The sequence below is a fragment of the Misgurnus anguillicaudatus genome, chromosome 10 (genome assembly GCF_027580225.2).
Source record: "Misgurnus anguillicaudatus chromosome 10, ASM2758022v2, whole genome shotgun sequence".
Taxonomy (NCBI): domain Eukaryota; kingdom Metazoa; phylum Chordata; class Actinopteri; order Cypriniformes; family Cobitidae; genus Misgurnus; species Misgurnus anguillicaudatus.
In genome coordinates this window covers 26,950,661-26,968,468 of record NC_073346.2, presented here as the reverse complement: position 1 = coordinate 26,968,468, position 17,808 = coordinate 26,950,661, and the positions used below count along the sequence as shown (strand labels likewise).

Genomic DNA, 17,808 nt, shown 5'->3' with positions numbered 1-17,808 from the left:
ATGCAGCATTTAATTGTCATTTTCTTATAAGTCTTATAAATTATCATGACTTTCATTTTATTAACTTCCAAATGCTATCTATCACAGGTGTTTTGAATGTCAGGAAGAGCTGTCCACTCACTGCAATAGGAAGGCTCTCGCTCAGACTCTAGACTTCCTCCAGAAGCACTCCGTGAAGGCCACCTCAGGTACTGTAATTCTAGTTCAAAATGTGGTCTCAATCTTAACTAAAGGAAAACAGCTCTGATTTTTATCTGATAGTTTAGTGACAGTCATTACACTGGGGCAGGGTCTAAAGGCCGGCGTATACTTTTTTCACCACAGCTTTCAAAGTATACTCATGGCGGCTACGCGCGGGTTCTACATGTACACAATACAAATTATTTCTTGTTCAAATTATTACTCTACCAGGCCATCAGGGCAGCACTGATTTGGCGACATTTACAGTACATTCAAACATTTAGGATAGGTAAAGAAATGTAGCATGCGCTGTTGTACGCGGACTGTATGTACTTCTTGGTGGTGAAAATGACGTCATGCGCATGGTGTGCATACGCGGACGTCTCTAGTATACCTTCGGCTTAATTCATCTCTGGAAATTGAAACCTGAAAATTTTCAGAGAATTTGAAAGCCCAGATAGGAGCTCTAAAATATTTGTATGCTCCTGATCAGTGTTGGGGGTAACATGCATTACGTAATATTACTTTTCTGAAGTAACGAGTAAAGTAATGCATTCTTTTTTAAATGTACACCTTAATATTTGAGTTACTTCACAAAACCAACCTTAGCTAGGTTTTCACAGACAGAGTCACATATTGAGATAGAGACAATATACATTCATGCCGGAACCATTATTCACAAAAAATGAAGAGACAAACATTTCATTGTACAAGTTTTGGGCATATAAAACTACATATAAAAGTCTGCTGTATTCTGTTTAATTCAGTTCAGAACAGTTTATTTGTATGCCACTTTTCACAATACATATTGTTACAAAACATCTTTTCAAAGAACAGTGCCGTACAACTGACAATGGCATCAAGAAAGTTACTTATGTGTAGAATGGATGAAAAATACATTTTGAGGGTCCATCTTTTTTGGAAAACTTCTGCTCGGCAAAGACCCATTTCAGTCTTTCCCCCTAATTTAGCTGCTCTAGGTTGTCTTGCATCAGGGTTCCCACGGGTCATGGAATTTCTGGAATATCATAGAATTTTAAAAAGTATTTTCCAGACAATGACAGTCAGGGATTCTTTTGTAGAAGTCATTGAATATCAGGGAGATTTGTTTGTTGCTTTAAATTTTAGTTTCCTTTTATTAAAGCAACACCAAAGAGTTTTTTTTACCTTAAAATAACGTTTCCAAAAAGTTTCAGGCATTCATCTACTCGAAACAGGGTGAACGGCCCTTTCACATTCGCTTTGCAGCCCTCTATCGGCCAAAACCGCTCTAAAGAAGTTTCCAACCGTCGGGTCACGGTCCTGTAGTTCGAGTGAAAACTACAAAAACTTGCTTTACGGCAGACATACAATCCAATCAGAGCCAGCTATGCTAGAGCATTTACGACAGTGGTAATGGACAATTACGCTTTTAACTTGTAGGGGGAGCAAAGAGCAAAAACTCTTTAGTGTTGCTTTAAAATGTAATCCACTTGTTAACTTGTGACGTAACTGTATGTTCACACCGCCGCAGACTTGAGCTTCCAAAGTTACTGGAAGTCATTCATTTACAATGGAAGCTGGCTTCTCTCAGCTGCAAGGAGCGTTAAATCCATCGCCGTCACGTTTTGAGCGACCAGAGCGTCAATCAGAAAGTTAAAAGAAGCTCAGCGTTATGGTAACGAGCTATAACGCGGTTCAGCCACAAGCAGCGGCAAAACACCAACAACCAATCGGAATATAGCCTAGACGTTTTTCGCTGTCTGATTCCGGAGAAACATACAATGTAAACTTTCTTTCCTACCAAAACATTTGTTCAGAGAAAATAGACTTCAGAGCGACCAAAGCATCAACAAGCTTCCCCATAGTTTTTGACAAGCGTCCTTGACTGGCGGCCTGAGCTTCTTTGGAAGCTCAAGTCGGTGGTGGTGTGAACGTACAGTAAGGAAGACCTGGGTCCAAGCTTCAGCTGACTAGAATTTAAACAGCTGTTTATTGGCACTGTTTATTAATTTTTACACATTTAAGCTATATTTTTATAAACTCAGCCTGTACACTACATAAGGCTCACATCCTCCTTGACATAGGTCACGGAAAATCAGCTTTTTAGTCAGACGGGATTAGTTTTCCAAACGACGTTTGAGTTTCAACGTGTCCCCCAGGACGTCTTTGATTTTATGTACCGATTAGGACGGAATTAAAATGATGCAGGCTATTCCAGAGATGGGAGTGTCTGTTTCATGCATTTGGGCGTTGCAGAAGACCATGTGCTCTGGATACGCGCGTTTGTAATGTTTAATATTTTGCTTTAAATGTAAAATTATGACAGAACATGTAATTTATTAATTTAATTTGAACAAATCAAAATAAAATATATAAATCCTACTAAAGTAACATTAGCCTACGTGTTTTATGTAACTGTCTGCTTATAATAAACACAAAGAAATGAAGAAATAATGATTAATAACAATTTATTATCTTTATTAATTAACATTACCATTCCGGAGTTGAACAACTTTGAATAGAGTTTCTTATAGCGTTAATGATATTTCAGAGGCCAGTCTTAACAGTGTTTGATATTCAGCTCGTCTTGATCTAATTATTTTATGTTGCCGAATGCGAAAAAACATCCATATCTGAATGAATGTGACTCAGGAAATACAATATACGGCAGATCATGTTGGCCAAAACACGAAATCATCCGCGTTTTCAAAAGATATTGCAGGCAAACACAGACATTTGCATCCGGACGGGATTACATTTCTCAGAGGACCTTTGAGTTCGGTGAAAAACAGTAGGTAAATTGCTCTGGAATTCTTACGGAGGTCGTCAGAGAAAAACACAGACATGGCCAATTCAGATGGGATTAAAAACACAGAGGACCTCTGAGAAGCACCATTTTCTAAGAGGTCCCCCTGTAAAACGAATCCCGTCCGAGTAGGGCTAAAGTCAGGGAAAAGTCAGTGAATTTAACATTTGACTTGGAGTGGGAACCCTGTTGGTATTCATTTCTGATATTACAAGACTGCAGTCAGTGTTGCTGTCACTCAGCTGGAGCATGTAAATATATACCCTGGATCAGCCAAAAGCATATGTGTAAACATTTATTGGATTTCCTTTTGGTTTGTCTCTGAGCCAGAACTGGCTCCCGTCACTCTGCTATAGCTCCCTGATACCACCTAGAGAATTACAGCAGCTTTACTGCCTTTAACAACTAATGGAATCACCCCCTTTAATTACGTTTGTTAGCCACATGCACAAATGTTAATAGTTTTAATGCTCAGTGGAACTTGTATGAGTCTCCAGCCCAAGTTTTAATTTCTCATGAAAAATATGTTATAGAGGTTATGCATTAATGGCAGGAATACGTTAAAACCAGCATAAACTGGCCCAAGCCCAAGGTTTAATCTTATAAGGTTTTTTTAATCAGTTAAAACAAAGAAATCTGTCAAAAAATTTATTAAGTCACATTTTTTTTCACTACAAAATCAAAAGAAAACATTGCACAATGCCATTTATTATTTGTGTTTCTTTTGTTTCCTATTTGCTTTTTGTAATGAAATATGAAGAAGGCCTTGGTTCGAATCGTAAGTATTATCAAGTGTACAGTATTAGAATGAGATATGAATGTGTTAATGTGGAAGGATAATTGTGAAGTAACTGCTTTATATTCAATAGTCGAACCACTCGCTCATGGTTTCTGTGGATAGGCTTGTCAGCTTCATTCTCTTCATTCAAGTGTTAGTTAAATACCATGAAAGACATCTGGTGTTTTCTGCTATAAAAGATTCAAAATCTCATCCACGGAAATTTTATATAAGAGGCAGCTTTTGTATCGTAAGTTTTTTTTGTGTTAGCGCACCACTTATGAAATTCAATGACATGTTCTACCACATTGAGTTTGCGATGTTTAACAGTTCTTCAGCTTGTTTCTATGCCTGTCCATGCCCTTCTGCTCTGGTGCAGCAATGCTTAGCTCAGTGTGACTGGTCTCCCATTACTCTAGGGGCTGTGTAACGTTTCTACACAGCCAGGGTCTTGCTGCAGAAGCTGTGCTCCAGTTCCTTTAATGCCGCATGGCTGCGTTCATTAATGCCATTAGGCGCTTGAGTGCTGCTCCCGACCGGATTCCCTGAAGAACGGCTACAGCTGTGTAAAGACGGGATGCTGGATTTGCTCCTCCCCCTGCCCTGCCACATGTCCCCATGATTCCTTCTTGAGTCTTGGGATAGGGCAAATGTTGTGAGAATGGACTTTAAACTTGTGTGAAATAGCCGTTATTGCTCCAAATATTTTTTAATATAACTGTTCATTGAATCCAGACAGGTAGCCCTACCTACTTTGACCTTTAACACCTTTAAGTTTCATTACAGGCCAACTTAGTGGTCGACTCATCATTTGATGTTTGTTATGAATCCCTTTCTGTAATAACTTTGGTAAACTCGATGATCACTGAGAAAGCAGAAAACCAACAACCAGTCGCATTGGGTGATATTTTTCTGGTGAGGACCAGAAGTTAGCTGGTGGTGGTCTGTGGTACTGGGCCAGAGTTGTGCCACCTCCAGCCCACGTCCTTCTTACTCGGCTCTTTAAATTACCTGTTTCCATTCTTCCCTGTTCATTGTTCCTGGCAGGCTGGCTAAATGAGGGAGAAACGGGCAGCCATTGTGACTGCAAAATGGACTGGCGCTGGCATAGAGGAGCTGGTGAAATTGCATTTCTGTAATATTTGAAGGCCAGGTTTTTTTGAGACAGAGGCTATTGTCGCATTCGCTTTTTCTCGTAGACCAACGACACAAAAGAGCCCCAGCAAGAATTTTCCAGAATCCATAATAGTTTTCCACAACAACAGCAGGGAAAAGAAAGAAAATCTATTAACTGCGCTCTCTCACCAAAAAGGCCTTCAGCTCAAGTACCAGAGACTGGGTGGAAAGAGACTTGACCTCAGAGAGCCAGGCTTGTGCTTGAAACACAGCTGGGGTGGCTTTATTGGAGGAAATTAAAATGTTTTGCACTCAATAGGCTTCAGAGTCCGGCGCGTACTGCAGTTGATTCTTTATTTTCTGATATTGGTTTTTCATCTGGGTTGATTTTATTTATTCTTATTTTACACTCTTCACTTCATATTTCATAATGGTAGGGTATGTGTGTATTTTGCTTTTAATATCTTACAGTTGTTTCTTATTTTTATTAATTTGTGTTTGCATGACAATAAATGACATAAAGGGGTGGACATGGTCAGATACAATGCTCAGGTAGGCTGTGGCATTTAAATGATGCCCAATTGGCAAGTGTGCCAAGAAAACATCCCCTACACCATTACACCACCAGCATGCACAGTGGTAACAAGGCATGATGGATCCATGTTTTCATTCTGTTACGCCAAATTCTGACTCTACCATCTGAATGTAGACCAGACCAGGCAACATTTTTCCAATCTTCAACTGTCCAATTTTGGTGAGCTCGTACAAATCGTAGCCTCTTTTTCCTATTTGTAGTGGTACCCGGTAGGATCTTCTGCTGTTGTAGCTCATCCCCCTCAAGGTTGTGCGTGTTGTGGCTTTACAAATGCTTTACTGCATAACTCAGTTGTAACAAGTGGTTATTATTAGTCAAAGTTGCTCTTCTATCAGCTTGAACCAATCTGCCCATTTTCCTCTGACCTCTAGCATCAACAAGGCATTTTCACCCACAGGACTGCCGCATACTGGATGTTTTTCCCTTTTCATACCATTCTTTGTAAACCCTAGAAATGGTTGTGCGTGAAAATCCCAGTAACTGAGCAGATTGTGAAATACTCAGACCGGCCCGTCTGGCACCAACAACCATGCCATGCTCAAAATTGCTTAAATCACCTTTCTTTCCCATTCTGACAATTAGTTTGGAGTTCAGGAGATTGTCTTGACCAGGACCACACCTCTAAATGCATTGACGCAACTGCCATGTAATTGTTTTTTTAGATAATTATATTAATGAGAAATTAAACAGGTGTTCCTAATAATCCTTTAGGTGAGTGTACATTTCCTGTATTTTCTGGTTGTATTCTAATAAAGAGACTGAGAAATAATTATATATGATTACTATAACATTGCAAAAACAACAAATCTAATGGTAGCATGGTGGCCTATCTTCTGGCCTTTAATGTTGGCATGTCAATCAAGATACCTTTTATGTTTGTTCTCTAGTTACATGCTGTACATTTTAAACCACCGCTCCAAAATTTAAAATTAAATTTTAATACATAAAATGAAATCGGACATATTTGAGGGTCTAACAGCTTGTTGATTAAAGAAGACAGTTTGTCTTGGGTACGTGAATGCTCTTATATTTAGGTCAGTCCGGTATGTGTGTTCACTGAAAATAACAAGACATTAGATAGCTTTGGCCTCAGATGGCGATGCAGTGCAGTTTTTCATGCCCTGTGGTCACAACAAATTAGCAAATTAATAAGACATTTGGTGTTGCTTGGTCTTCCTCATGACTGCTTGTTATCTTCAGCCTGAGGAGAGTTGTCTTTTACTTTTTGAATAAATAGCAAATTCATTACATTTGGTGCTGTTAATTTATGCCTCACTCTTCTCCGAAAGCTTCTTTGAAACCAGTTTGCTGGATAAACAGCCCTGCTTTTGCTGTTCAAATATACCCAAAAAGCTTGCTGTATATTGCATAATGCTTATTTTAATACTGGCTCCCAGCATTGTTTATCAGAAGTCCAGGTACACTTATTTTGTTGTCTTTTAAACTAATACATTTTATTTTTGCCTTTTGGTTTGAATTTCATTTGGTTTAGTTTTACTTAATTTTCTTGACTTTTACATTTTAATGTTTAGTTTTTGTGTGGTTTAGGTGTTTTTTTTTTGTATAGTCAAAAGCCAGACTTGATAGATAAATTAAAGAAGGCATTTATAATTCATTTAAAATGCCAAACTAATGTAAAGTTTACTGTTTAAATTTACGTTGTTTTAGTCTGGATTGGTTTTTGGTCATAGTTTTCTTTAGTGGTAATATACATGTCTGCAGCCTATTCTCTCTGGCACTTGTGTGTTTGGAGAGGTTTTGGGTGGGCAGGAGTACATCGTTTAGTCCGCCCCGGGGACATGATCCACAGTGTCACTCCTGCCCATATTCGGTGGCTGAGCAAGGAGAACCAGGTGGTGGTGCAGAGTGCGGGACAGTCAAGCGTGGCTGTGGTGCGTGCTGACATTTGCCTTCACTAACTGCTGCAGGGAGAGGAAAAGTCTGTTTTTCCATATGTTTGTTCAGGGCACTGTCCCCCCACCCACCTCCTCCTAACCTCCCTCAATCCCCACTATGCATCTCCTACCCTGGCTCACTGGCAGATGGCACTCTGAACATTGTTTACCTTGATCGACGGTCCCAGATGCGATTTTGCTCCATAGGCATTCCCACTTTGCATTTATTCCTTAAAATATGTACAAAAGATAAAATGTTTTCACTCTCCTTTGCTTGTTTTCCCATTTGCCCATTGTACAGGCTGTACAGTGCATTGCTGTTGTCCACACTTGTTTGCGTTACTGTGTTTTTGGACATATGGGCCCCCTCCCAAATGGGAGAAATGGGCACAGACAACCTTCCAGATGTTTCTGTGTAGAGCTCCAGATGCTTTTGGGTCCACTTAGGAATAGCAGCGCTCCGATCTATTGTTTTGATGCCTGATTAACCTCTGTGAGAAAATCAGAAGCAAAATACTTCAGAATTAATTAGATACATTTTTCCATATTAAGCCATTGTCATGTTATGTCTTAATACCGGGCCAGTTTGTACAGCGGACGTCTTTGGATCTACATCCAACATTTGGTCTCTGGAGAGCATTGTTGCTTAAAGAAAAACCAATTTATTTCCTGAATTAGAGAACGTGTGTTGACCTTGAGCTATTCCCTTAAATGTGGCAATGCAACAATATGGATTGGTGGTGGGAACAAGCTGAAGCTGTGGACGCAGGAATGTCAGTTTGGTCTCAAATATATAGTAAAAGGTAGTGTTGTGTTTTATTCACCCATTGCATTCTGGTTCTCAGAAATGACTTTTTCCACCATTCAGTGGTACTTGCTTGTGATTGGCTGAGAAGGTAACAAGTGTCTAAAGCACTTTTGCGACCTTAGACACATCTATGTGTCAGCTTGCGTGCTTTCACTGTCCTCTTGGTGTATTGTCCTACAGAGATTCGCCTAAGGCAGGTCTTGAGTTGACCCTGATTGACATCCAAACATCTCCATCTACACAGGCATTCACAGTCTAACAGTCTTTAGTTGTAAGTTAGCGTCCTTTTGTACTTATTGCCGTCGATTGTATTCGGCATAGGGACACTTAATGTATGGTTTATATATGTGCTATGGATTTGTGTAGCTTGTCCAAAAGGTGACCTTTAACCTACCGTTTTCAATTGTATACAGAATGACAATGTTTGTCTGCTCTTTGCGGATCAATGCAGAAATCGATGTACACTAGGGCAAATAAACATCACACCTACATAAACAACGCTGCTTTCTCTACATTCTTCAACAGAAGTCATCCATGCAGGAATGAAGCAATTGGGGCATAAGAATAAGCCATATTATTACACTTGACGGCAGAACTGACTTGAGATATGAACAAAACCTGCAAACATCTGTATGATATGAGTTACTTTTGTCATTAAGAAGTTATTTGACTCAAATAGCAGCCTGTAGTTATATCTTAATCTAATTTATACTTATCTAAATCTGCAAATCTAAATCTAACTGCAGTGGTTCCCAAACGTTTTTTATTCCCACTTAGATGGGTATAATCTATCTCAGGACCCACCTAAATATTTTTTATAGAAATATGCAGAAAAATACGATTAGAAATTTAAGAGAGTTGTTTATATTTTCATTGTCATTGTATGAATTGAATGTAAGTTTAATTGCTATCCCAAACTACCTGATATCAAAACCAATGCCATTTTTTGTCATTAATAGGACAAAACGTTTTTGTGTCATTCGTTACAACAACCAAGTGACTTTGTGGGACCCAGCTGATCCCACTGTGCGACCCATTTTGAAAGCCCTGAACTTAAGGATTGTGCTGGTTAAGGAGCATGTGCATTTATGTTTTTTTTTTCCTAAAATGGTGCTGCTGATACATTAATAGCAATGCAAACGCTTGTAAATGTAATAGAAGTGAGCTGACATCAGGGCCCGTGGTACCTGTAGTATTTTTGTTTGTTATTCATTTGACATAACACCATTTGTGTTCTCTTTTATAAATGGTGCCAGTTTAAAAAGATGAAAAGAGTAATTTTTATGACATTAACAAACCCTTGTTGGATACTGCGTTTACTATCATTTTAACAAAATGTATTAAAAAAAAATAAAAATCGTGTTAACAGATGCATGAAAACTATTAGATTTACAAACATATTGAATATTTTTATACGTTGCTTTCTATGTGTATAGAATGTTTAAATAGGTTTACATAACAAAATCTACCCTCTTTTTTAAATGACTTTTTATTTTATTATTTTACATTTTAAATACAGCATTGCCACATGCATATCCACGACTAGTAGAAATTGTTATAGGTGCATATAAGTACTGTAAATACAGTATGATGGTCTGTGATGTAAACAATTAAAATGTGTATAATACTCACTAAATATTCTGCACAAATCTTTCATAGCCATTACATTGTGGGGCGGTTTCCCGGACAGGGATTAGACAAGTCCTAGACTAAAATAAATGTATATAAAAGAGCTGTCCAAACTGAAAACAACTTGCACTGACATATCTTAAAATACATCAGTGCCCTTTGTTTTTTTTCCCCAGTAATGTTAGTAAGGCATGTTTTTTAAAACTAGTTAGATATCCTAGTTAAACTAAGGCCTAGTCCTATCCCTGTACGGGAAACCACCCCTAAAGGTTTTGTGTTAACCTTAAATCTAATTGTTGAAATGATCTATATTTTATAATATTATAAAATAAGTCACATTATTGTACCCATGTTGTTATTCATGCTTTTTGTTGTGGGATTCTGAGAGCAATATAACAGACCGACTACTCACTTAGAATTATCACGCAGGTTGCTTTCATGTCTCCTAAGTGTTTAAAGCAATGCACCCGTCATTTCTCCTGAGTTTTACTGTGTTTGTGTAGATATTTCCCCTTTTTTCTCTCTGCGGGCCTTGTGTTTGGCCGTTTGGGCCGAGAAGCTCCTGCAGAGAGTCCTGGCTGTAGCGGGGAGCAGCTGGGTTTGCTCCACGCTCCCTAACCAGCGTATTTTAATCCAGCTGTCATCTGCAGCCTCTCCCAGCTGCTACCCAGCATGTTAACCCATTTCTGCTTCAAAAAATCAGACAGGAGACACTGGGCCAGGTTCTGTCCAGAACAGATCCTCATGTAGAGTTTTTACTCAACTTGCCCTTTGACATCAGTAAAAATGTTAATGTTGTTTCATCCTCACTGTACTTGTTTAGCATTTAGTAATTCCCTGAATTTGGTTCTGTCTTTAGGATCGACTTCTAAAATCATCAAGCTCAGAGAGGAAGCCACAGAGTATGTTGAACAGAGAGGAAAGAGTCCAGCAAACAGCACACTAATACCCGTCAAGGGCATCAGCAACCTGGGCAACACTTGCTTCTTTAATGCTGTGATGCAGGTAGCTTATGCTGAACTTTTATGTATTACTTTATAAACTTTTACTTTATAAAATTGAGGGCAAAATCTAAATAAAACTGGATTTAAGTGAGGAAGTGAATGAGACGTGAAAAGAATATCCTGAGAACCAATGTTAGATCAAAAAAACGCACACATTACAGCTAAGTTTGGTATTTGCTATGAACATCTAGACTACAGTGTAAGATGCTATAAAAAATACAGAAATTATTGCATTGAAATGATTTCAACTTTTAAATTATTTTGGTGTAGAATCTCTCTCAGACTCACATGCTGAATGACCTGATTCAAGATGTCAAGGAGAAAGGACATAAAATAAAGATCTGCCCCTCTGCTGAAAATAACTTGGTATGTTCTACATCCCACCGCTCATGGACTAAATTAGTCTCTCCTCATGTTCATAGATATACAGCCAAACATCGTATGTGTTCTGCTTTTTTCTAGGGCCCACTAACTGTGACATTGCCCAGTCCTGAGCCCCTCACCTCAGCCATGTTCCTGTTCCTTCAAAGCATTAAGGAGCCTGGCAAAGGACCCATCTCCCCCAAGATCCTTTTCAACCAACTCTGTCAGAAGTATGACTACACTCACACCTTTAAAAAATACACACTGCAAAACCTTCGGGGCGGTTCACATTTCTAGGGATGCACCGAATATTAGGCCACCAAAAGACATTTATCACCGAAACAATATGGCCGAAATGTTGTGATGACGCAAACAGAAATCGCGACCTGCACGTGTTTGTCTGAAGCAACATGTATGTGTGGATGTATAACCGCAAAAAGGCGCTAAAGTGAGCAGTTGTCTGTACACACAGAGGCACATGCGGTTGAATGTGTCCGGTCCAGACGTGATCATCTGCCCTTCAAAGATCAGAACTCTTCATGTGTTAACTTTAGAGAGAGTCGTGCAAATGTGTCTCATACGGCAAATATATGTTAATGGACTACAGTATAAAGCAATGAAAAACAACGTTTTTATGCTGCGCTGATTGGGATTCGCCCTCGGTCTCTGTGTGCGCGCGCGTTTAAGTGCCCTCAATAGTGCGCACACGAGTGAGATGCAAACAAGCGAACATAAAATCGTTCTATTATTGACAGGACAAATATAAACAAAATTATCTCCACAGTATTCTTTTTCTAATAAAAACATTTGTTTATGTCTTAAGTGTATGAATAGATTACAGTCAGAAACCAGTCTGTGCTTATTTGGTCTTAAAGAGACAGTAACCTCAATAAGTCTGTGTCATTAATGTTAAAGGGGCATTTCACCCGTAGAAACATTAATCTTTATTGAAAGTGCATCATATTTGTAGTCGAAATGTAATATACATTTAGAATTTGGTGCCTATTTGACAAAGAAAAGGGGTGTTTGTAGTCTCACTCCCTCAACAAAGATATTGCACTTCCTTCTTTCAATGATGCAATATGATGATTTTTACATCATGGACTCCGCCTTTAATCACACAACCCAAGACAAAGAGAAAATCACTTCTGTAGCTCTAAAAATAATACAAAGACAGTGTTATGACTCATTTAATTTGATTTCTGTACCTAATACTAATGTTAGCCCTTATTAATGTGCAACTTTGTTCATTTTTATAAATGTTTGCAATTTCTTTATTTGTTATTAGATTTTTCCCCACCCCTTTTTTGCTGATGTGAAATATAATCCGATGCGTGTCTCAAAAACTGTAATGTGATCCGAACCGTGAGATTTGTGATCCGTTACACACCCCTAGTAAAGTTAGTACAAAGGGATAGCCATAAATGCATTTGTACTAATAATTGGCATAATAATTTATTTAGGTGTTTCGGGTTTCCTCTTTTCCGTTTTCAGTTTCAGCCAAGAATTTTCATTTCGGTGCATCCCTACACATTTCGCGTCTAAAAAGCACGTAAAACGCGACCGTTGGTTGGTTCTTGTCACATGACCCCGCGGTGCGCTTGCGTCATTCTGAAAAGTTGAAATGTTTTTAACTCGATGCAGTGCGGACGCACCTGGAAAAAACTAGCGACCGTGTCACTTCCATTCATGAGCACGCATACCGCGCACCTACATTTGAAATAATGAACTTGAGCGCGCAAAAGATGCGATATGTAAACCGCCCTTTAAAATTACACCATTATATTTCTTTGACTCAGCACCGATAATAATTTGTTTGATTTTTGTGCTTTGGTGTTATTGCTCTTTTACCATGGTAAAAAAATTTTTTTTAATGCCATAGTATATTTATTGAAAGGTACTTTTTAAGTATGTTACATCAAGACGATTGAATCTAAACACTGCTAGTTGAAAGGCACTGTACTGTACGCATTTTCCAGGTTATGCTTTAAATTTAGTGAACGGCTGATTGGTCTGCTTTTGTGAGTTGGTTTTACAACAAATGCACGCTGAACGGTTCACCGGCTGTTGTGTGAACATGTTGAATGGTTGGGTGGCTCAGATTGGAGCCTGCCAGGCAGTTGGGTGTCTCTCTGGTGCTGTTGTGATATGAACTCAGGTACTATGCCTTTATCAGACCTCTGGGTTTGCATATGTGCATCCAGCTCACCTGGCACCATCTCAGCCTTTGGCACAGAGATTCATTTGAGTATATGTATGAAGTGTAGTAGTGTGTATAAATTTGTTCTGGGGTAAATGCACACAAAACATGACACAAGTTATTATGTGTTGGTTATTGGTGTGATATCATGGTTTCAGCCACTTATATCTGATTCAAGGCTGATAATTGTAGGTTTGCTTTAGTACACAAGCTTGTGCTACTGTGACGCAACTCTGGTGTTAAACATGTGAACGCATTGGCACAAACCAAACCAGTCTATCTCCGGCACACCTCTCATCTGCACCGCATACGTACACTCACCAGTATTCACATGATACCTGCATTTGAGAGGTGTAGTAGTGGTTTATACAGTGAGCTGGGGTCAAGTGAGGGCCTTGCATAGCATGGCATATCTGTGTGTGATTCAGTATGTCCTTGACAGGACAGATCCAGTTTGTTAATTCATTTGTTGACTGGGGTGGGTCACATCTGCTGGTCCGCTCTTAAACCACATCATTTTGTACATTTGCTATTTCGGGCAAAGTGACAGAAGGGCTTTTGAGAGATTGCGGTTTGGAGGACACTGTTTTTGAAGGTGGGACCAGCACCACAACCATAAAATGGGTGAAGAGCTAGTCGTGTGTGTGTGTGTTACACAGCTGAGTGCTGTTGGCACGGTTTATTGAGGACCAGGTTACTCTGCCAGCTGGACAGATCTGAGCGGTACCAGCGCCAGCAGTGATCCAAAGAGAAGTCAACTGCACTGCCTGCTCGACCAACACTGTTCCTGGTGCCAGTGAGGGTCCCAGCCTGTAAACACGCATGCATAGTTATCCTGACATCAAATTTGTACTGTTTAACTAATTTCCTTTAGATTCTCCATGTAGATCCATTTTTAAAGGGTTTATGCTACTTTAAGAACATACAAACAGGTTCTTCTTACTTTGCTTTTAGTAGCTGCATTTCCATTGCAGATTTGCGCAAAACTTTAGCGTTATTTTCTAAATGTTGACTTTATTTTCAATTCGGTTGCTAACAGAAGTTAACTTCGGCTGTGAGTCCAAACGGGTGGAATTATGATAATGTCGGTCTTGTCTACGTCACCAATCCCAGGAAGTAAACTGTTGCCTAGAATTCGTGTTTGGTGTAGTCCAAGAAAAGAGATTTACGTTGGAGACGATAACTCACGTCATCGTTTACTTTGGGGTTTGTACTTTTGGATATCCTTAACATGTGCTAATACACACTTACACACCAAAAGAAATGTAAAATTGTGAATCAGACCATAGTTGCCCTTTAATGCCAAGGAAAGCCCCTTATACCTAGGAGCGACAACGTATAGGTGTTTCTTGGAAGTAATATTACTAGGAATGCTAGTAAATGCAGATCGGTATCGGCCGATAAAGTCATTAAATGACTCGATTGGTACTCGCTAAATTTGCCGATCTCATGAGCCGATCTTTCTGTTTACTTTTGTCATCATAGGGTTTCTGAATGCGGCTGCTGTTAGAGACCATTTTTACGCAGTGCGAACATTTCTATAACCCGTCGCTCATGTGCGATGTGCAGATTTGGATTTCTCTCTTTGCCTTTACAGAGATATGTGTATTTTCTATGAGGACGCCCTCCGGTCCTAACAGCGCGATGCGTTTTCACATCCCCATCAAACAACGTGTACAACACACATCTATTGCGGACAATTGCATCCTCATGCCGAACGTTTATTATTTGCATGCGTTTTGAGCCTTTAAACTTTCATTTCCTCACAGCTGCTCTCGTTCGCGTACATCCGACGCGCGCACACAAAGCAGCCTGTCATCAGTGCACGTGTACAGAGCGATCTCTCTCACGTCTTAAAGCTACAGTAACCTAATTCATTTCTCGATAAAATAACTGTCTGCTCTTCACTAAAGAACTGTTGTACTTCATACGAATGCGTGTATATTTAATTCATACAATAAAGACTGTGAAGTATTTTATTTTCATTACTTTTAACTTACATAAACCTTTTTAAATGCATTTTAAATTTCTTTTTGAAGAAGAAATATTTGTTGTGCTAATTTATTTGATTCTCTATTAAAACAATAATATACCCAATTACTGCAAGTAATATAACAAAGGCCACATCTGTGGTATTATTTATCTAGAAAAAATGTAAAAAGTTACAGTCATCAAAGAGCTTGCATATCATTTTGAAAAATCGGTATCAGCATTGGTATCGGCCGATCACGAAGACAACAAATCGTTGATCGGTATTGGCCTGCAAAAATCCTGATCGGAGCATCCCTAAATATTACATTATTTTAAATCAAAAGAGATGGAGTGTTATACAAATATTAAAGCAAGAAAACAAGAAATGCCTCTTATACTTGGAAGCAGACACGATTGAGATGTTTCTGGGAGGCTTTAGTACATACCGTGTCGTCTTCAAATAATAATTATGTGACTTACTTGCATCAGGTGACTTGCATTGCAGTTTTGTGATATACACCTTTTCTGAAGTGAAAAACCACCTCATGCAAACTGTTTTTGCGATATATTGAAGTTTTTGCTAAATTGACGTGTTTCCATTGGCCGTATTTTTTATTCGCAATGTCAATTTGAGCAATTTAAGGATAATGGAAACGCAGCTACTGTTGTATAGATGCTTTCTCAGAAGGTTAAACCTGTGCTGATTTAAAAAACAAATTGCCAAAGGAAGGCTGAGAGGAGCAGCGGCTTCAAGAGTTGTATTCTACACCCTTCATAGCTTTCATATTATTTCCATTTGTAAATTTAATTAAAGTCAAGGTTTCTTTAGGCAATGATAATTTACAGGCAGCCTTTCGTTGTAGCTTTAAAACATGCTTTGGTAAATAACCTCTCTTAGGGTTGGCTAACCTTCACAAATCGGCATAGTTCACACTGTCGCTCTTCAGTTGGAATAGCGGTTGAATGTTCATATGTTAATATATTCATGGTTTTTACATTACTGTCATAATTTCTGACCGACTCATTTTTGCAGCACGGTTTTCATAAATAGTCTAGTAAATACTTTTTTAAGTTATGAGGAGTTCAGGGAAAATTTCTTTTAAAAATGTTCGGCCCTTATCTTTTAAGACATCCTTTCCATTTTTTGTGTGTGTGTGTGTGTACTTTTTGGGTGTTTAACATGATTTAACATATATTTTATTAATTTTACTTTTAATACAAACTTTTAATAAATAAAAAAAAAATCCAGATAATTTACTCACCACCATGTCATGTCTTTCTTTGTTCAGTCGAGAAGAAATTATGTTCTTTGAGGAAAACATTCCAGGATTTTTCTCATTTTAATGGACTTTAATGGACCCCAACACTTTTCAAAGGACTCTAAATGATCCCAAACGAGGCATAAGGGTCTTATCTAGCGAAACGATTGTCTTTTTGGCAAGAAAAATAAAAAATATGCACTTTTAATCCACAACTTCTTGTCTTCCTCCGGTCCTGTGACACGCCAGCGCGACCTCACATAATTGCGTAATGCCGTCGAAAGGTCACGTATACATACTGGTATATGAAACACACATTTGCGGACCATTTTAAACAATAAAATAACATAAAGACATTAATTAGTATCATTCGACTTACAACAACATCAGAACGGTCCTCTTTCTCCACACTTGTAAACACTGGGGCGTAGTTTCGATACGTCACCCGTGACCTCTTGATGTGATGGCGTATTTCGTGAGGTCACGCTGGTGCGTCGCAGGATACATAAGATACATTCATGAATTCTGTGTAATTAAACCTAAAAAATAATAAGACAACTAACCAACAGCACTAGGTATAATTTTATATGTTTTGTTTAATTAAAATATTACATTTTAAAACTGTTTTTGTCATAATTTTTCTTTCGGGGGGCCGCGAAAAAATGCACTGTACACAAGGGGGGCCGCACGCTAAAAAAAGTTTGGGAACCACTGGTTTAGAGTCTTTTGAAACTGCAATTTTAAACTAGCCTGGCTCCGCCCTCCGACGTGCTTCCGCTTAATTTTCATTTCGCTTCAGCAGTACGTCTGGGATTGCTCTGTATAGTTTCGTTTTCTCCTGCAAAAATCTGCAGGACCAATCAGCAAACAGATGGGGGTGGCTAAGAACGATGACGTTGAGGTCGTGCGTCAGTTTGAGTTGTAGTTCAGTAATGGCAGCGGAGAAAGACGTGAGAAAAGCTATTCGCTCCGTTGTTGCAAAACTGCCGAATATACAGAAGTTAAAGCCGGAGCAAGAACCAGGTTTGCTAAGTTTTGTTTGTCTGATTATTCTGACTTGTTGTTTCCAGACGGTTTCGGTGCATGATATACGTCACGACCACACGTTAGCGATTGGCTTTGGCAGATCCTGAGTGACTCTGGGCAGATCCAATAGTTTTAAACTTCAGCAATGGACCCTCCTTAACGGAAGTAACGCTTTGCAATGGAGAGTGGCCAGACT

General features: G+C 38.9%; 1 protein-coding gene across 4 annotated transcripts in view; it reads left to right on the top strand.

The window, feature by feature from the left end:
• usp45 (ubiquitin specific peptidase 45) overlaps positions 1–17,808 on the top strand; it is a 34,104-nt gene that overhangs the window by 2,423 nt on the left and 13,873 nt on the right. For all 4 annotated transcript variants that reach the window (XM_073872274.1, XM_055210455.2, XM_073872273.1 and 1 more), the window contains 4 exons: positions 88–188; positions 10,649–10,794; positions 11,064–11,159; positions 11,256–11,386. In XM_073872274.1, the coding sequence (XP_073728375.1) occupies positions 88–188; positions 10,649–10,794; positions 11,064–11,159; positions 11,256–11,386 (474 nt within the window). The remainder of the gene's footprint in view (positions 1–87; positions 189–10,648; positions 10,795–11,063; positions 11,160–11,255; positions 11,387–17,808) is intronic.